General features: G+C 34.6%; 1 protein-coding gene and 1 long non-coding RNA gene across 3 annotated transcripts in view; one reads left to right on the top strand and one right to left on the bottom strand.

Annotated features, from left to right (window-relative positions):
• Window positions 1-8,164: 8,164 nt before the first annotated feature.
• LOC108552664 (uncharacterized) lies at window positions 8,165-10,090 on the top strand. The gene is made up of 3 exons (XR_001890566.1): window positions 8,165-8,274; window positions 9,496-9,651; window positions 9,830-10,090. It is a non-coding gene; the product is annotated as an uncharacterized LOC108552664 (long non-coding RNA).
• A 1,519-nt stretch (window positions 10,091-11,609) lies between these two features.
• Window positions 11,610-21,857, bottom strand: part of LOC108552677 (uncharacterized) — a 14,416-nt gene continuing 4,168 nt past the window's right edge. For both annotated transcript variants that reach the window (XM_017907328.1, XM_017907329.1), the window contains exons 3-4: window positions 14,917-15,081; window positions 11,610-14,683 (exon numbers count right to left, since the gene is read on the bottom strand). In XM_017907328.1, the coding sequence (XP_017762817.1) occupies window positions 12,166-14,683; window positions 14,917-15,059 (2,661 nt within the window). In that variant the 5' untranslated portion in view covers window positions 15,060-15,081 and the 3' untranslated portion in view covers window positions 11,610-12,165. The remainder of the gene's footprint in view (window positions 14,684-14,916; window positions 15,082-21,857) is intronic.

Raw genomic sequence — 21,857 nt, 5'->3', positions numbered from 1 at the left:
AACAGCTAGGAATAAATATAAATACAAATAATTTTAACAATATGTTAAATATAATCAGTAAGAAAGAAAATACTTAATATACATTCTTTTGTGTAATGTTCCCTTTAATATGTATTAAGGGAGAACCGTACGAGTTTGCATATATAGCACGATTATAAATGATTGCTTCTTAACTCTTCGCACTGCGTTCCTTTTTGCGATGTGCAATTTCAAGGAAACCGTTGCTGTATAATTAGTCGCTTTGTAGCTGTCCACTTTAACGTTTTTTAGTAAGATGTTCTTTAGTAAGATGGGACAGTGTGTTCTCGCGTGCTGTATTCCGCTTTATGGCTTCTTTCCTAACTCTACGAGTTCCTGGTAAAGGGAATCGATGGTAGTTGCCGATTTTGTACTCCTTAAATCGTATACTTATCGACCTGTAAGCTCTGAAAGGTCTTCAAATTTTGACGTTGGGAATATTACTTGAATCCACCTATATTACCGTAGGGGAATTGCTTTCCGTCTAAATTATGGAATTTGAAGAAACAGTATGTAATAATGAAAACAAAATATTCCATATTGCTATTATTATTATTTTCATTAGAATGCGTTCGTGGTTTTCTATACGTATTTATTCAGATGAATGCGATTACTATGCAATAATAAAAATATACTATTCGTTAGATTTACTATATAGTAGTATATTGAAATATAAAAGCATAGATATATGGATTGCTCATTAACATAAGTTTAATACTTATTTGGAGACGAAGATAATATAATCGTTAAGGGTCTATCCAATCCTTGATTCGACCCTGCTCACGCAAACATTCCCCATTAACATTCCGTATGAAATTCGTAGGCAGATAAGTGGAATGCCCTGTACAGAAGCGCGTTTGCATACACGCCGATATCTAGATGCTGCATGCATCTGCGCCTATAGAACGTGCATGCATGCGAGTTCAACGAGCGTCGGAGAGGCTGGCGCCAAATGGTGATCCTAACACTGACCAAACGATCTGCAATCGCTTCCTCCTTTGTAGCTTCTCTCGATGACACGCAATTCCCGTCGTGAAATCGTGGAAAAGTGATTGAACATAATCAGAACTTATGTTTACAGGTTATTCCTGATATACAAATAGTTGCTTTGAGCGTGTTAGGATAGTTTGTTGAATTTTGATTGCTGAATGGAGAATATTGGTTAATAAACATTCCCTGGAAGGTGAAATTAATTTTAAATTTCTTTCAACATAAATTATAATATTATACAACATTAAAATTTTTAAATAATTACATATTCTAAAATGAAATACCATTTACCATAACCAAATACAATTTTCAATACCTATCCCATCAATTATTGCCTTTCCATTGTAGATATAGTATATCTCGAATACCGACGAAAAAAATTTCTCTTCCAGTCTAGTTACCCATATTGTTTCTATTTTCAAAACTTGATCGTGATGGTCCAGTAGTGATTGTCCGGACAGCTTGTTTATGTAAGTCAGTAATGTTTTCCTTTGAAAAGAATCTTCGTATTGGAACCTGTCGTAAAAATATTTCATGGATATCTAGTTTTATTCATCAAACAAATTTGAGGAGCGTAGGAAAAACAAAAAATGGGGCTATTACCTTTGTGACTTGTTATCGCATTGTCACAGAACAGATGTTTGTTTCGGAAATAATACAGATGCACTGGAGCCGGGAACAAAAGAATACTTAAGAAAAGAGAAAATGTTAATATTCTGGGTCACCGATTGCTAAACACATTTAAGATTAGAACCCACTCTCACGACGTATAGCTCACTAAGTTTGTAGATTTGTTGAAATTATTGTATGACCACAAAGCAAGCAATCATAGTCTTTCCGTGGATTAGCATGCCGTCCTATCCGTATAAATGAATGTAATTTGCCGAGTTGAAATATATATATATATATAATGGCAATGGTGTAATTATAATTCGTGAGAAAAATTTAACAACGTTGTAAATTATAATTGTCTGTTGAAGATCAAATATTATTCAAAACCTAAGAAAATAAAGGGTTCAAACCTGACTTACAACGGCATAAAGTGTATTTTAAATGTTTAGCTACTATAGACAAATTACTGAATACAACGCATTATCCTAGATGTCACTATATTAATCGACACCGCTTTTTAATATAATTTAAATCACTCTTACTTTAATTTAAAACCTGGTTATATTTTTACTAGAGATTATACTGTAGAATATATTCGATAGCCTTTAAAGGAAATACAGAAATATATCTGAATCATTTTGCACGCACTCGCATTTGATTCGTGCTACATTAACCAATACAGAGAAGATGATCCAGTCGAACCAAACCAAACCTCACGAACTCGATCCGTGCTAAACCGAAAGAACCCGAGTGCGTGCCGATAATTCTCATGGCGTGCATCAGCGTGTATCACCTGGGTTATAATAACCCAGTAAAGACATAACTCACCATGTTTCATAAATAGACAAAAAATATCAGTTCTAAAAAAAATATCAATCCCAATAAAAGACGAAAATAGAATATTTAAGTAGAAAAAGCAGGCATCTGTATTAAATTCTCGATATTAATCTTTGTTTACCTTAACCTTATTTGAACAGTTTAGTAAATAATACATCTTTGTGAAAATATTAGCAATGAATATATGTTACAATAATATAAATAATAGATTTTATAGAAGATTTACTTATCGTTTCAGAGAATGTGTAAATATAGACAAAGTGAAGGAATCTGAATCAGTGCAGTTCAAACTAAAAGGTTATGTTAATCTAAACATATGGTTGAATTATAGTTTAAATATAAGTGTTTAAAAAATTGTTACAGTTGGTATTGGTATGGAAGAAATAATAGTTAAATAATTGATAATTTAACTAATAATAAAAAATAATAATTAAATCATAATGAAATAAAATAACATGATATGTGAACTTTTTAAACAGAGATGCAATATTTACACGTATGAAGATTATTCTGCACTACATATTAAAAACACAATGAGAAAAAAACATTACGGTTGTGATTATGCAAAATTAAAGTCGTCATTTTACTATAGTAATAAATCTCTGTCGTAACAGTTTAAGTATCGGAAGGTCTTATTTTTTTGCTGAAAGTGATTTTAATAACTTCTTAATTTACTATATCTTAGTTAGTATTTTGCTATTTGTAGCAAATATGTATAAAGAGACAAGCTACGTAAATTTATGTCGCGATAATGGAATACGAAATGTGATAGGATTATCTTATCGAATGAAAATACAAATTTGTACAACGGAGAAATAAAGTTGACGCGGAAATATACGCAAAAGTGAAAGAGATACAATAAGACACGATTTGCTTGAGTCAGTGCCGGAGATGAACACATAATCGTGTAATCGCAGTCTTGCCATACACCATAGCGATTATACCGAAAGAGAGAGGTTCTCGTGAGATTTTCATCGATGCCACAATCAGTTGCGAAACCTCTAATCAAAGGAAACCACCATAAATCTGATTCGTGTTTGAAGTCGCCTTGAGACTCAAAAGTTTTAAATAAAAGGCTTTTATTTAAAAACTTTTTGTTATTCAATATTTTATATACTAGCAAGATTTAGTTCTACATACTTCAGCTTTTTTTAGAAATTTTTATATATTCTTTTATCTTTTAATAAAATATTTCTATATGGAATTGTAAACATATGTAACATATGTATCTTTAAGGTAATCTATAAGTCTGCTTTTTAGGTAAATAATTTAATAATTTATAACAATTGATTATAATTCGTTAAACGTTTCTTACTTAATCTAACGTTCTTTTGTATACCTTTTATATATTTTTAAATGTTTCTGATATATTTCTTCAGATATTTTAAAGATCCTTTGCAACATTCTGTTACATATGTAGGTATTTCTAAATGTTTAAATTCCTTTACCACAGTCAAATACTTTCAGAGTCCTCAGAGAAACATTCAGTCAACCAGAATTTTTTAGTAGTTAAGAATAATACAAAACATGATCAAACGAATGTGCTAACTGTAACAGCTGGCCCTAGTAACATTAAATAAAATCTATTTTAGGTGGACAACGAAATTTCCTGTATACATCATTTGGGAATTACTTAAGTTAAACCTCGTCATCACATAGCCAATCACCATATTCTTGTGATATCTTAATTTGACGAAATTAAGGTTCGAGCTAACCGCAACAGAGGAGATGACCGTTTCAGATTAAAGTTTATGCGCGTCTGACTTACCACGGACGGGTAGAAGAAAATTCATTGACCTTCTTACTGGAATAACGGTCACTCGTATGTAAGCAAAATATCAGGAGCTTCATAACGCTACCAGCATTTATTACGAACGAAAGTATAATTCAAAATACATATGATAATTGTTCATTGCACATTTCTCAATATAACTAAGTCTTAAATTAATCCACTATAAGCAATTTATTTGTTATGATTTTGTCGGAATGATGTCGCGAATTGTCTGGTTCAAGGTGGATGGATACATCCAACGATTAATTTTCATTAAGCCGTTACGTAGATCTTAATGGCCGCCGTTTATGGTCATTATATCAAAACGATCTAACGATGATTAATACCGACACCAATCTTGGCAGCTGTATTTGATCTGGACGTCTTTTTAATGGGACCCGACGAAATCATCCTCTTGGACCCGGATAAACATGCTACGCTAGATACTCTCACATTAATATCAATTTCTATGAAGCCTATGGTGTCCAGAGACGGTAGTCTAAATCATATCATTGATTTCTACTCCATCATTGTTGATATTTCTCATCAGAGATCAACCCAATTACGCTAATAGCTGGAATAGCTTCTTCTCCACGGGACGTCCTTGTAAATAAGCGATTCCCACACTGTATGAGCGACATAATATCTGAGAGTGGGTAGAACGTGAGTGCACAAAGTTTTCAAAACAAAACAATCCTTTTTATGATAAAAAGTTGAATGTGTTTATGAATTTACATATATCAATATTCTTTCGAAGAAACTGGAATCTTGTTTTCCATTCTTAAAAGGTTGCCGCACATCCATTTGACACTTTAGCGATAAAAAATCGCAGACGCCCTTGGGAAGAATATCAGCCGACTCCCTTTCCTCTCTATCTACGCAAGACCAAATGCGTTGATTCGGCATCTGTTTCGCATGGCACTCTCGCATTTCACATTTCCCCGCCCACTTTCTGTAAAATTAATACTTTTGCTTAACACCGAAACATTGATTAGCTCTAAATCATCCATTAATTAATTGGTAAAACCTATTAATTTTACTAAAAATAATTAATAAGTATTACATAATATAATATTCAAAAATTATATATACGTATATTACAGAACCTCATCTAAATGTTGCAGGATTATTATAAGGAATATTGGTATTGGTTTTTAAAGCTGGAAAAGCATGAGAAGTCTTGCAAAAACGTTATCTAAACAGTGTTACAATGGAAAGGATTAATATTCTATCCTGGACTAGTATCCCCTTTCTGCAATCTGATCGTATCCATCATAAGATTCCTGATCACAGTTGACAATGCAACAATAAGCAACGCTGACCTACGTGATACTGGCACCCATGATACGGTCTGATCAGCAGATGGAAATCGTTCACTAATGTTGACAAAAATTAATTACTGCTGATGAATTTTAGTTACGGCAATTAGCTTTTGCAAATGTAAATATGACATAATATATTTTGTACATATGTATTATTTTATTATAATTCTCTGTTTAGGTAAGAGATGAAAGGGCTGCTCTAATACTTAATCAAAAGATGTTATAATATATAAATGTATTCAATCCAGATTCGACTTTCGCAACACGAAAACAAGGCTTACAGCATTCTGCTAGGATTAATGAAGAGGCACTCTTCGATGTCTGGACCTTATCTCTGAGATTCTGTTAATAACGCCAGTTTCGCAAATTAAATCGCGATAGCAGATATATAGAGAAAGTAAATATTCTTGTAGGCATCAAGGAAGCATTCACTGACCCTGGTTGAAGCATCAAGTCAGACCTAATTTCTGCTTCTCGGATAATTAAGCGAAGTTGAAATTTAATTCGTCTGTTCCATTGAATCCGCGAGTAATTCACCAGTGCTGCCAAGAACTGATATTTAATGCAGCGGCTATTTTCTATCAACCCTTGAAATTTTATCTTTCTGCACGTCAAAAGCTCCATACTTTCCTTCTTTATTACGTTATTTCTATGAACAAGTGAGTTAACAGTATGGTTATTAAATTACCGTCATTCCTATAGAATATTTCACATTGCATCTTAAAATGGTGCATATTCTCAAAGTAATATTATTTTTATTTTTTAAGTTTTTTCCTTTTTTGTTTCTAATTCTATTCCCTCATTTTTTTTTCATTTTAGATATAGTCGAAATATTTATCTCTATAAATAAGTGTCATATATATTTACGACATTGTCACCTTTTCTCCTCAGAAGAAATGTTTTATAAATGCACGATCCAACGTCGACCTTCGTTTCACATTCGAGGCCTCTTTTTATCCTCGCAACATATATGGGAACCACATGGGGATATGGTGTATATACTCCTTCGAAGACCTTTATTCTGTGAAAGGTAGCAATGCAACTTGGTTCCAGGGATTATATCCTCTGATGATTTTCGTATCTGCTATTGTACTGTTAAATTGGATTAAACAAATATCATAGTAAACATCATAGTAGACAGATTTTTTCACACTCAAATATAATAAGTTTCAAAATGAAGCCAAACTAATAAAATATGCTTTACTCTATATATATTTAAATAAATTCTTTAAAAAAATATAATTAACCATTATTAAACTACCGAAGATTAATAAGAGTTAAAAATTATCAAATAAATCAAATAAATAGATCTCCATTTATTTGACAGAAGAATGCTTTTTCCTTTATTCATATAAACATGAAGATACGCAAATTTCGGACCAGTATACCTTTTTTATCCTCGACCTTCGTCTAACAAATGCATGTAACTATCCCTAGTGCGATAAGGAGAGAACATTCGTGGACAGACGGGTCACTGGTTTGCTGGAGTGGAATCCATGCATAATCTTGAGAGACGTCGTAACGATGACGATCGTATTGCAACGAGAAATTGAATAAATTCTTTCTCGGCAAAGCGAGTTGGCGTGAAAGGTAAAATACAAATCGATTTCTCGTTTATGCGGTTCAAACACGTTTTTACGTAACATGACAATGGCATCACTATACATTGCATATGTATATAGTAATCGGTGATGATTTTGATAAATTCCGTTGATACGACTAAAACTCACTTGCTTTTATTTCTCTTATCAATTGGTATTTTTATAGACAATCGTAAGTTATGTTTAACGACGCCGCTACGTAAACAGAGTGCAATTGTGTTTTCCGTATTAACAATCTTTAGCAACACGATTATGTCTGGAGGTATTCTTGGATATGATCCCAGCCGATATTTCTGTTTCATCACGTTGTTTTATGAAGATCGGAAAAAATGCAAAAGTAGGTCAATTATATTACGAAATACTTAATAGCGTAAATTTTTAATCTTTTGTATGGAAGTTTGTATAATATTCTGTAACAAAAAATGTTCAACTTAGTTTATAATTGTTTGTATTCAATTTTATGTCATAATATACAGTAACTGTACCAATTAAATTTAATTAATTCATTAATGACATTACAACATAACCTGTTCAGGGAGTAAATGACGTAGAAAAATGTTCGAATAAAAACGCAAGATTGAAATCTTCCCTTTTTAAATGATGTTCATTCAAGCGAGGCGATATATTTTTTTATTCCCGTACGAATGGAAATAAACGTATTAAAAAAGCTGAAAAGTTTCCATCTCATATAAAGATCTGTTTTTAGGCGGCGAAACGAATTCATCCGTCACGGCAGTGAGACTTCCGTTCTTTGTTTGCAGTCTCTATTTTAGTACGTTCTCTAGTAACCACAAAGGAAGACTCCAGTTATTGAATATAGCAGGTCAACACTTTTGTCACGAAATTACATTTACCTTCTCTCCTTCGATAATGAGAATCACACAACACGAAACAAAGCAAAAACGCCATCTAGTTGACACGAGTGAATTGCAATGAATCAATTCGTTCGTGGATAACTAAAAATCACGTTCGAAATCGCTGTTTGTATTCTGCACAGATTCACTCTGTATTGTAAATCAATGTGCATCGTTTCGTGAGATACATACTCGGTCGATATCTGACAATACGAGAGTTCACTGTGATCGTAGCAACAACGATACGTCAATTCAAGAATAGAACTACGGTAATGTACTCGTTGTAATTCATGTTTCGGACAATACGATTTCATTGTGTAAATGTGTTTCGGAAATGCTAAATATAGATTTCCTGAACACACAGCAAATCGAACAAGGTTAATGGTTTACTTCCTCTGTCGATCACGTAATTATAATGAAATTCGTAATGAACTAGAACATTCTTGTATGTTAATTGATACTGCTGGATGATTTGAGGTTAGGAAAAGAATTCTTCAGTAATTTTTGAAAAAAAAATAGCTCATATTTCTTAATTAATTTTACATACATAATATGTCATTCCTATTCTTCGGTTAAGGATTTGTTTTATTCAAATATTAATCTGTTGTCGAAGATTGGATCCTGCATGCTTAATATAGCATTACATATTGTTTGTATATTAATCCAACATTGTTGAATACTAAAAATGGGAAACACGGAAAAGTCTAGAAATGTTATATTCAAAACACATTTTCCACACGTTTTAGAAATAATAAAATTTTCTATAAATTCTCTATAAACTTATGACTTTTTGGGAAAAAATTATTTTTATCGATAATTTAGTCCGAACTTAAATGATGAAATAAAATAAATAAAAATTAATAACAATTCAAAGAACTAGTCAGTCAAAAATCAACCATCACATATACTGCAGCAACACTAAATATTTCACGCTAGATTAAGCCAGCAAATAATATTTCATGTAAGGCTATCCTGGATAACTATCCTGGAACATGTTACATAAACATACTTAACAATGAACATAAATTCATACCGACAGTGTCAGGCAAGACTAAAATTTCTTCTTTACCACGAAATACAGCCCATAAACTATCATTAACAATTCAATAACTGTTTCAATCCCAAAGGTCCAAATGGAAGTCTCTTGCATACCATTTTGCATAAATTCATAAATCCAATCAATTCTTGGCACATCATTAAATGCGTCGCCACTTTTGTAATTATCTCGGGTCAAAATATGTGAAAAACACTTAACAAAGTTTTATTTAAATAAAGACGTCGGGAAAGAAAACAATAGAATTTAAACGAGACAATAAATAAGTTTTTTCAAACAAATAAAAAAAAGTAGTTTGAAATTCTTTCTCATAACACACGTCATTTTTGTGACCTCGAAAAATAACTGATATAACACTATACCATGAAATCGTAATTGTCATCGAATCGACCGCGATGTTACGTAAAGCTACTTAGATCGCACACACCTATTGCAGACGAGCCAATGGCATGCACGTGATAAAAATCCTGAAGTATACCTATGTAAAATGCAACAGGCAATTCATCTAAGTCAGAATCAATTAATAAAATAAACTAAATCCTCCTATCTTCAAGAGGAATTAATTTTTAAAAAGGAACATTACTTTAGTCAGGTGAGTGAAAAAAGGAGATGGAAGATATCGATTATGGAAATAAGCTTCGAGTCAACTATCTTCTATTTTTGTTATACGCTTATTCTCACGATCGAGCATTGTTTGATTCGTTAGTGGTATTGTCACGTTTCCTGAGTACACGAATCATTTATGTCTTATGTATGTATATACGTTACAGGCGAAACTTCTCAAGCTGATCGCACGCGACACGTACATGCGTACTTCACATTACGAGCCTAGGCGAGGAGAATAGTTACAGAAATAACTGGTGACTCAATATTTAGGCAGCACTGATTTGCCACAGCACATTTAGCACAGATAAGCACGTGGGTTCATATCGATTCTATATGATCAAAAATTGATGATTCATAATTTGAGAAGTGTAGTTTGACTCTGCCCCTTCTTGATGCGACATCTATGAGAATAATTTTGACTAATGACGCCGTAAAAACTCTGATATGAATACTTGATTGGGTAAATAAATGACAATAATTTTACAAATACGTACTTTATGTTATATAAATTAAGATATAGTAAAATATGTTTAATTAAATTATATTGGTTAATTAGATCAAATATATAACTAATTGAAATAAAAAACGAAAATGCTGATGAATAAAGAAGCGATGAAAAATTAATGCACCTGTCTGTGAAGGTTGAAAGAAATAGAAATATAGGAATCATCTAGAAATCAAGACTGGGAATTATGAACTTGTAACAATTTAAGTTATCCTAGAATAGTAACACGAAATCATAAGTGGTTGTCCAGAGTGGTAAACATTAACAATTGGAATTTGAATAGAACAAAAGATCTGTAATTGGGAAACCTAACGCTCTGGATCAAGAACTAGTAAACTTGAAGATACAAATCCTAAAGTTAAAGATCTCTAAGCTGAGAGCAATTGGATCGATGGTCTCGGGTGTTAACGTGCTACATCTTCGAAACAACTGCAGCCGAGTTTCACGACTCTGTTGGTGCTTCTTAAAATTTCACAAGTGGATTTTTTCATATTTATTATTTTACTGTTAAGGAATGCATACTTCTTTTAATAAATAAATTGAAGGTAAAATAGAGTAAAATAAAACCATAAGATTACGTTGTCACTGTAAATATAAATTTATTGAAGTCTTAAAGTGCTTATGTTGAACAGAGACATACGGCAAACTGAACAATTTAAGTACACCTATATCTTGTCAATAAATTCGCCGTATAAATATCATTTTACATCTATGTTAAATTCTGATTGATTTATTTGTGATGTATTGATGTCTATGTATAATCTATATACAGTTTGATGTAATGCAGTACATGTTAACATACATATACAAGTGGTTGTAGAAAATACTAAGTGTTCTTTATGAATTTTTTCATTTGGAGATAATTTTATACCTTATATAAAGCAAATTCTTGATAATCGAATTTTGTACTTTTTTCTATTTTTGTGTAATACATACATTTACGTATCATTGCGAAATTCGTAATAATGACAAACATTTTGTGTTTTCTCTATACATACACGAATATCTTTCTTTTTTTTAAGAATGATATATCCGTCATGAAAATCGTGAGCATTATTATCATTTAATTGTTTTATTTTCGGTCAATTTAGAAGATAAAAATTGCTCCATAGCATATCGAAGAAGTCTTTTATTGTACTCTTTATTGCGCTTTGTTTAGAATAATCCATAATGATAAAGTGAATAAAAGCATGTAGGCTAAGCATTAACACTACGTGCCAAGGAAAATGTTAGAACATAACTCGCAATTTCAAAATCGACGATGACTTACAATATATTTACAAGTCTTAATTCTTAATGGATATGGGAATAGAACAACGTTGCTCACGTTTAGTGAAATATAAGATGACCTCACCCTGACTTTAATACAGTAAAAAAGAAACAAAACAGTCGATACGTTACAAACTAAATCGTGATAACAAGGAAAGAATATTTTTATGTCCGCTTTATCTCAAAGATAATTCTTGGAAATAATTCTAAGAGAACAAAAATTCCCTCTACTATTGCTTATTGCTGAAATTTCTTAAATCTCAAATCACTGCGAGTAATTATTTTAACTAATCACTAGCAAGCAATGACGCAAAGAATGACTGTCAGGTCACCGAAGAAATGAGAACGATCCAAATTCGTGTCCTTAACACAATATAGACTTCTATATACAAAACTTAAGAATAGGAGAATGAAGACTGCAGATGAATAAAAAATATCGTAAACTCTTTGTAAACGAATATATTACATCCACGAAAAATCAATTTTTTCTCGAACCACGTGCATTCCTTCCTCCGCTTTTGATTGGATCGTTCTTGATGCATCTATATTGATCCCATATAAATCAAATAAATGTCGAGTACAATCGGTCCCATTTATTGATTATCTTAGATACTGTTATCTTTTTCACTCTTCTAAAGACCGACTTATAATCAACTCCTTCTGGAATTCCTGTCGGAATTTCTTCGTAGATTGTGCACTTGACCTAGCAACACTCAGCGAGAATGTTCACGCGAGCTTCATGTATATCGTGCGGTCTCTCATCTTGCAATGCTTTAATTCTCTTAAGGCTCTTTGTGCTTCACTTGGCGATGCAAATGCCACCCTAGCGTCACCCGTAGGCATACCTCTTTCGTTATACCGACGTATTACATTTTCTCTCTTTACATCAAAATCACCAAAGAACTCGATGATCTCATTAATATCTGCCTTAAAAGGAACGTTCTCTAAAGACAATACACAACCAGGTTTACCAAATCCTTCTACGTAATCCATTGAACCTGGATGTCGACCTAACATGTGTCTAGGTATACCCATTAAACCAGGAGGACACCTAGGTCCAAATCCAGAATTTCCAAAGCGGGGTAAATGATTCATGGGCCCAGAGAATCGTGGCCGCTGTTCCTGGAGTGGTGGAAAATGTTGCTGTTGTGTCTCCATGATTTGAGGATCTACCATTCCTAATGTTTCCAACATCTTGGCGCGTGGAACCAGTTCTATGGTTGGCACGTTCTTTCCAAAAGGTAAACCATTCTTCGCAGTGGCTCTGAGGGCTTCGTCCGCTGTATCGAACTCACAGAAACACTCGCCAGCGGGTTTCCCATTTTGATTGAGCAACATGTGTATTCGATGAGGAACGATTCCAATATCAGAGAAGAAATCCAGAATGTCACGGTCGATTGTCTGGAACGGGAGGCCCCGCATGATAACGCAATCTGAACTGGCAGTTTGATTCATGCTGTTCTGCTCGTGATCACGTTTCGCTTGAGCAAACTTCTCCTCAGTGATCGCCGTCGCGGTCACTGGTTTATTGCCGATTTTCAAGGACGTATTCACAGACGCCTTTGCATCTTCTATTCTGGCAAATTGCACATAGGCCATACATTGAACACTTCCGGACTCTTTGGTACTGGTGATGAATAGATCGTTAATTTTCCAATCATGAAACAGTTTAGCGATATCCATTTCTTTGGTGAAGGACGGCAAATCAGTCAACAAAATACAAGTAGAGGATCTGATATCCTCGATTCCATCTTCTCCACGGTCTCTTTCTTTCTCAGGAGAGTAAGAATCAACCGCTTTGTCGAAAATACTTTCGTCGAGGTGCAAAACTTCCACCTCTGATCCTCTGACAAATCTAGTCGTGCTCAAAGCGAGTTCCTTACCCTCAGCCTTACTGAATTTGACGTAAGCAATACCAACGCGATTGCCATGATTATCGTTGATCAATTTCAGTCCATCTTTTCTGATATAAATACCCTGAAACGCATGACGCACGTCATTGTACGTAGCGCTTAATGGCATGTTACGAACCTCTACACAGTGTCCACCACCGCCACTATTTTTATTCTCATTCGAAAATCTGGAATTGTTTGTGGCGCTACGATTCCCTTGCCTGTCATTGTCAAAGTTGAACTGGGAACTATTTGCCTGAAAAGCATGTGGATTGCGACGACCTTCCAATTCTTGTACTTTACTCAAAAAAGGATTATTCGGTCTTATTCCAGGTCTATAGTTCATAGAACCATTTGAACTGTACATATCCGCTCCAAATTGGCCTGCTCTACCAGGAAATCTAACTTGATCCAATCTACCCGGTTCACCCTGATTCCAAGGCTCTTTGGGCCGATTTAACGGGCTGACCCCTGTGCTCAAAGTAGGCAGACTCGAACCGCCCACGTTCTGAGATAACGGACTCATGCCCACCGTGTGACCAAGTGTTTGCATATGTGATTGCATCAGACCTCCAACCCCATTTATTCCATTTATAGGAAATTGTCCCGGTTGGAGCATCGATTGCTGTCCGATTACCGAATTGCCGAATGTCATGGAACGCTGCTCGCCATCTTGTGCCAATGCAGCCACGCCTGCACCCAGAATACCAGGTGCCAACATCGCAGCTTGCATCTGTGTTTGTGGCGGGACTTCCCAAATCCCATTTTCTAGCGGCTTTTTAGCGCCAGTTACAGGTTTGTCCTTATGAAACTGACCCACACAAACTACGTCATTATTATCGTCATCGTTGGAGTCCTTTCGACGTTCCCCCGTGGAATTACGCTTTGTATCCCTATCTCTGGATCGTGTGCGATCTCGAGATCTAGATCGATCGCGGCGGCGACGTCTGTCTCTCCTGTCCCTTTCTCTATCACGCGATCTACTTCTGTCTCGACGTCTCCGATCTCGCCCCCTATCCCTGTCCCGCCTGTCTCTATCTCTGTCGCGATCACGAGATCGAGACCTGTCCCTGGATCGCGACCTGTCGCGCCTGTCCTTGCGATCCTTGCTCGATTCGCTATCGTTATCCTTCTCTTTCTCTCTTCGATCGCCAGGAGATCCTGGCTTCTGAACAACCGGAGGAACGGCAACTGGTGCCGTTTGCATGAACGATTGTAGACTCAAAGTCTGCTGTCGGGCCGCTTCGATCACTTTCTGCATCTCTGTCCGCGAGCTTAGCAACAGCTTGATCTTCATCTCTTTGATCTTGCCGCCATCGTGCATCATCGCCTGTCGGGCATCCTCATCCGTGCTGTAAGATGCATTGAATATAACTCGTATAAAAGGAGCGTATTCCTAACAATTGATCAAATTTTTGGAAAAAGGAAACGAAAGAAAATGCAAAGAAAGAGCAAGAGTCCGACCACTTCCAATCCCTTCTTGCAGTAAATGCGATAAATTATGAATACATCATTGAGAAAACTTAACGTTAGCATATTTGCAGTATCTTTTCGTCTGGGTATCTATTAATAGGCATTTCATTACCTGAAGGCTATAAACGCATCTCCCAGCTCACCGCCTACAATGTGCACCCCTCCTTCCGGTATGCTCAAGCCTCTGAAAAATTGGCGTATGTCCAGCGCGTTGGCGGACCATGCCAAATTCTGTAGTCTGATTATGACGCTCATTTTTGACTGTTTTTCGAAGGATCTGCAACCGAGCAGCAGGATTCGAATTAAACGTGGATGGAAAGAATCCTGGGACAAAGATGGAAAGTAAAATTCTTTTTCTCTCGATATTATTGATCGATGGATAAATCAGGGTAGGTGATCAGAGAATAAAATCGAGATATCGCAATTTTTTTTGCATTTTATTCTTTATTTCTTTCCATACATAAGTCAGTTAATAAACTTATCTTCAACTGTATGTACAATACCTTTGACATTAATCTTTAAATGTAACAGAATATTCTTACGTTAAGGTTGATTTTCAATTATTGCCAGCTCTTTTTTCTTTTCGTGTTTTCGTCAGTTTTCCGGAATTTAAGATTGATTAATATAAAAACTTATGCAAAGATTGATATAGGTACGTTTAACGTCTAAGAAATTTCGTAATTCGATGTACAGAGCATTAATCTGCAAACTCCAGCAGCTAGCAGCACCCGTTTCTCGTTCAGTGAAGCACGTAGAAATGGTGAATTTCATTTCCAAGAATGCGAGGAAGCATAACAGACATGCGAAACGCGATTAGCTTGAGATACAAGGAAACAGGAACATCAATCTCGTAAGCTTTCGAGCAGCACACAAGCCTCGAAGGTTTCATCGATCGTAACTATTCCACTCCATTGTTTAGCCATCGAAGAATTTCAAGGATCTGCGTTTTAAGAACTCAGCCTTGTGTCTGATTTGACGAATCTGGCTAAATAAATCCGTATTTTTAAATAAATAAATTAATAAATAAATTCTAAGGATTCTCCAATTTTTACTTCTCAGTGAAACAATTGGCATCTAAATCAGTGCTTTCTGATACATATCGCCATTTACTCAGAGAAAAATTAATCAATAATTAAACCTTTCGAATAATTATTCATAATTCTCTAGTATTCTGCTCTTAGAGACTTTTTGTAGCAGAAATTTCAAATTTGTGATATCAAAGTCGAGGATAACGCTAAGATAGCCATTCTCTTAATTCATCATCCACTGTCATCTTACGAACTCTTCATCGCCTAAGCAGACATATTATTGTTACGCCAATAAGTTCCATCCTCTCCTATTAATTTGCTAACTGGGTCATCTCTCAATAAGAAGTTTCTTTTCGGCGTAGAATTAAAGATTAATGAAGATGAATTAATTAGATCTATTTCTAAATAACCCGTATAATTAATTATAGTCAAAACGATTCTATCGGTGAATAAATTATTAATTAAAATAAAGTTCAGAATATTCTCTTTTATATATCGCCATGTAATTTAGATATATATATTTTGTATCTCACTTTGTTACTGAACTAATGTATTTTATATTTATATTCTTTTTATTTCCATCGAGTCTCATTTCTAGAATCACCTATAACCGATCTTCTCCCATATAAACGAAGTTCAAATCATGGAGGGTTAAAACTTCGTGTAGCAGCAGTACCCGCTGATGCAACGAGTATTAGAGACGCAAACAAGATGTTTTCCCATAGGCACTGAACCAAAATTAACGTATACTTCGTGAGATTCTGATCGAAGTCTTGTATCTTTATCTTCTTAGGTTTCTGCTGATTCCTTGGTCCAGACTCTCCAACATGTAGATTTTCACATCTGACCCACTTTGCAACCTCGACGTATCAGAGATTATTATACAATATTTCCCAGATGCTCCTGCTTCCTGTCCGCTCGATTTTCGAAAATACAATAAACTCACACGCATTCACTGTCGACAGAATAACCCAATTGGCAACCCATAATTCATAATCCGAAAATAATCTTTCACCATACTTCCTGCCATCTTCCTTCAAACACAGCGATAAATCTCGAACTCTACGTGACTTAAAGGCTGGCTAAACCTCCTAACGTCTGTATATATATACACACACACATACACATCGTCCATAGAAACTTCTCGTTTTATAATATCGAATTATAGTCGTAAAGCGTATTACTATCGCGTAAAATGCAAGCTATGATCTTAGCAAATTGATGTCTTTATTTCAAGTTTAACTTCAACTTATGAGAGCAAGGACAGCTAGATCGAGCAGGTACAATGTTGTAAAAATGGAGGATTGACTAGAACACAGATAAGAAAAGGGGGTTAAAAAAGAATGACGCGATTACTATATATATATATATACCAAGAACACTTTCAATCCTCTGAGTACTGCAGCGAAAGGGTTAACCTCCTATAACGTCACGTCACTTACTAAGCATACTTTTTATCTCCCACCTACTTATCGCAGTGTTTTTCATTGTTACTTTACAATACTGGCACCGAACAGTCGATATATAGCAATTATATTCATTTCTAGCTCGCAGATTAAAAAACGTAAAATTCATTATAATATTTTTTTGTCCTCGCTAGCAAATGAAATTTTGATTAGGAAAGAATTATTATTTAAATATATACCTGGTCGAACAGAAATAACGATGTCGTAAAGGGGGACCTTCGTGCGATGCCAATTCTTCTTTTGTAAACACATTTTAAAAAATTTTTTTACAACAGGTTTGGAAAACGGATTCTAGTAACGATCAATTTACTATTTTCACAGATACGTATACAGAAATTTAAAGAATGAGTTTTACAGCATAAGGTTAGGGTACCCCAGTAAGGCGCACACGGCCCTGGACAGTAGCTATATCAGCCGGTACTGCAATTTAATTCTTTAATTTACGACCTGAGTATTTAAGCTCTGTTAACTGTACATTATATCGTAATTTTTATTATACCTCTTATTTTTAGGCCTTACGTGTCTAGAAGTCGCGTATACGGCGTCCCAGTTTCGAGTAATTCATTCCGGAAACTGAGAGTTGTTTCTAACACTGACACGAAGTCGTAATTGCGCACGACCTCGATCGTAAGATTGTTCCAGGTATAGTAACCTCCAACGGTACAGCAAGTTCGTAAAACTGATCAGCCGTCGATGTTTACACGTTCGAGGATCCAGACAAAAGAATTTACGAAAACCCCGAGGGGATAAGCGCCCGAAACCTTAGCCGATGTGAACACATGCTTTCGATCGGTTCCTATAGGAGAACGTAGAATGCTCCATCGATTCTGGGTGTCACTGCATCAAATCGCTGCTGCTACTCGATGCTTTTAACACGTTCACTGCCGAATAGATTTTCATTGTCTACAGAACCTATACAGTAGCTGCATCGTTCACTTGCCAAACTGACGAAATATAAATTTATTTTAAATATACAGAATGAAGTATGCCTCAAGCGTTTTGGCGGTAAAATTTAAAAATTCAAAAAGTAGAATTAGTCGCTCTGACCTGTGAATAGTTCATATAGTAAGTATATAGTAACGAACAGTCTCGTACAAGACCTGTCTCTATACGTCTTATCGATAAAATTTATCGATTTTTAATTCGTTTCCACAGTTGAAATATGGTGTGACGACTAGGTCATAAATTCGGTTAAATGTCAAAGCATGTTTGGGATATAGGGACGAGTGAATTGACACGAGTATGCGTAAATAAAGAACTGAAACTTTAACCAGGACTATATGAAGAAATGTTTAGCGCAGGCTCAATATACCATCATATAGTATATTGAAATAATTTAACGAAATCGTTGATATAATTAGCCTACATAGCATAACGATATAAGATCGATGAAATATCGAATTTTATATATTCAAGTATCAGGAGAAGGGAAATAATAGAAATCTGGAAGGATAATGACTCGGAGGCTTAGTTAAGGCCGTATGAATCTTGCTTGACTTAGCCTATATTGAAAAATATAGACTACTATATACGATTCTAGATGACAGTGCATTAACTGTGTAATTTTCTAGTGAAAAATGACTCCATCGAACAAAATTTAAAATAGGTTTGAATTCTAGAAAATGTAGGTATAATATGCCTCTAACAGAAATATAGCGATATATTGGAAAGCATAGGTTATGTAAAGAAATGAATTATCACGTTCAAAATATCCGTGACCCAAGTGATAAGTTAATTCGTCCTTTTGGATTAACAGGTTAGCAGCTCTACTGTGAATACACACTGTACCTCGTTTCGTAGCTCGTTATTGATATAACGCGGCCGATGCAAACGTTGGAGTCCCGGAGAACTTTCTCCACAGATCGATTACAAGCATGAATAATAATCGGCCAACGACGAGTTTCTGTTTAATGAATAAAAGATCCAGAAATATCAGTCTTGATTGTTCTCGTTATTTGCCAGCGTGTAAGCGACATATATACGTATGTGTGAACCTGTTCAAGGCGACTATCTTAAAACCTGTTATGATCTTAATTGCACATGAAAACTAGTAAAAAATATTGCTTTTTTTTTATTTCTTATAGATTTAAGGATACCATTTTAGTAGCATTTTGTTTTATACATTTCCAGTTTGGAAATATTAACGCTGTGATATTCCCATTTTTTAATTGGTTTAAGAAGAATATTGATTATCTTGTTTGAATTTTAATCAGCCTTTTCTTTAAATAAAAGTGGTAATTACTTTTTTTTGGAAGACATAATTAATGAATGATGATAAGCAAAAATAAGTAGATAGAATATGCGTTGTATATACAGATGATAAATTGAATATATAAAATTACATTTCTCCTATTTTTATGAAAGTACAAATATAGTAGAAAATAATCTACGATACTAATAATAGCTAAAATATCGAATAGCCTACTTCTCCTATTCTTCAATCGAAGTATTCTCTGAATATGATAACTCTATATGAATCAAAATCGACTCATGTAAGTTTAATTATCACAAGAAATGAATCATTTTTCAGTCAATTTAACGTAAGAGAAAAAACGAAGGATATCGTTTTATTGACTCTATGTTTAAAGCCTGTTCGAAGAACTAGGACTAGAACTAGAACTAGAAAGTTCCCAAAGACAAAAAATTTAAACACTGTTTTCCTTTCGTGTAATAATTACGTTGGCTACTGACGAAATCGCGAGAATATTTTTACTTTTTATTATGAATTCTCCTTCGCCAGCCAGTCGTTGTTTACGAAACGTTATAAACTACCGATGTTCCACACGAAGAATACGGCAAATTCCACAGATAAATTCCGGAAGCATTGTTTCGGTGAATTCCACGTGCACTGACTCTCCGATTATTCCTTTAATAGACGTAAAAATCCATGAATAAAAACACGGCTTTTAAATCAATTCCTACACATCAACAAACATTACGTAACAATTCAACAAAATAAAATATAATTTGAATTATTAACATTAACAAGTATAGAAATAGTGAATTGCAACATGAAAGTTACCATTTTAAAAATATAAAGAACTAGAAAGAGAAATATTAATTACACATCTTTTGTTTGTAAGCCCAAATGAAAATGTTTTGTACACTAATGTATTACTAATTGTTTCACTAAACGTAAATTATTTTTCTCTCACAATAAAATAATCAACATTAACAAATCATACATTTGAATATAAAATGATGCTCATAGAGTTTATAAGAGAAATTAAAAATAGTCAAATAAGACACAACATTCCATTTTTATGTTCAGTCGTGATCAGTTCAAAATATACGTTGCAAAATGGTGGAACCGAATTTTCCAATAATGGGATACAGTGTTTAGGAGTTTGAAAGTGTTCGTGTTGATTTCACTTTTAGGATATTTTACTTAAACATAAAGACTCTTAGAATTCCAGATTCAAAGCTGCAATTGCAAGCCGGGAGGTAAAGCAAGCTTAAACTGCGTTTAAACTTCGGCAGTCTGCAAGTGAAAATTTCACGTAAACCGAGTTCTTAATTTTCAGGTCCGCCATATCAAATTATTCTACTTCGATAGAATTAAGATGTTCCCTGAAACCACCTACCTCGACTATCTTAAATTTAATTATATGTTCCGATTACAGCGCATAATCCGAATTTATACCAATACAAGAATTTTCGATAACAATTCTTGACACCAAAACCATACATAACTTCAATATACTTCCATCGCGTTAAAAACGTATTGTACCGACAACGAAGCGTCCAACAGGATCAACCTAAATGGCGAGTGACGTCGAAGTTCGAGTTGATCGCCGATGTTCGGGAAACTTCGTGAGGCTTCGCGATTGGACTTCATCGTAGACAGAGCGACGTAAAAGTTAATGACAGAGATACAACGACGAGAGTAAATCAGCAAATATCCAACTCAGGTTCCATCCATACAGCCGTGGCGCGTCCATGTCATGAGAGAATGAAAATCCGAAAGGAACGTTGTACGCGTACTTTTTTTTTTTTTTTTTTTTTTTCTTTCTCGTAGAACTTTGCAAAACGTTGAGCTTCCGTTAGAACCATACTCCTTCAGACATATCGAAGGTTTGATGATCGTTTAACGGACTTTCTAAGCGTTAGATACATTAAATCTTTAACACAGTTTTAGTCAAAGCGCTCAAACGAGAGTTTACACTCGTTAAATGTACATATACGAGGAGTTTGTATATTTGTACGATTTACTTCCGATGAATCGACGCGCGGTTCTACCTGTATCGCACAACGCAAACACGTCGCTAATATTAACGGAAGAAAGATTAACATAATAATGGCTTATTCGAGTTAAGTTGAATGCAGCGAGCTCAGATATTGTTAAGCGAATTTCATGTGAATTTTTTTTATCGTATTAAAGGTTTATTCCATCGAAGGGAGCGTCTTCATTAAAAAAAAAAAACCTGTTTCTATGTTCCTATCAGAACAAGAACCAAAGGTGGAATCCCTGATCATATATCTATGCACAAAATGTAGACAGTTCTTCGTAAGTTGATACCATCCAGGTTAAATCATGTTTCTTTTTTTTTTTTTTTTTT

The sequence above is a fragment of the Eufriesea mexicana genome, unplaced genomic scaffold (assembly GCF_001483705.2).
Source record: "Eufriesea mexicana isolate 0111107269 unplaced genomic scaffold, ASM148370v2 scaffold7569, whole genome shotgun sequence".
NCBI lineage: Eukaryota > Metazoa > Arthropoda > Insecta > Hymenoptera > Apidae > Eufriesea > Eufriesea mexicana.
This window is presented reverse-complemented; position numbering and strand designations above follow the sequence as displayed.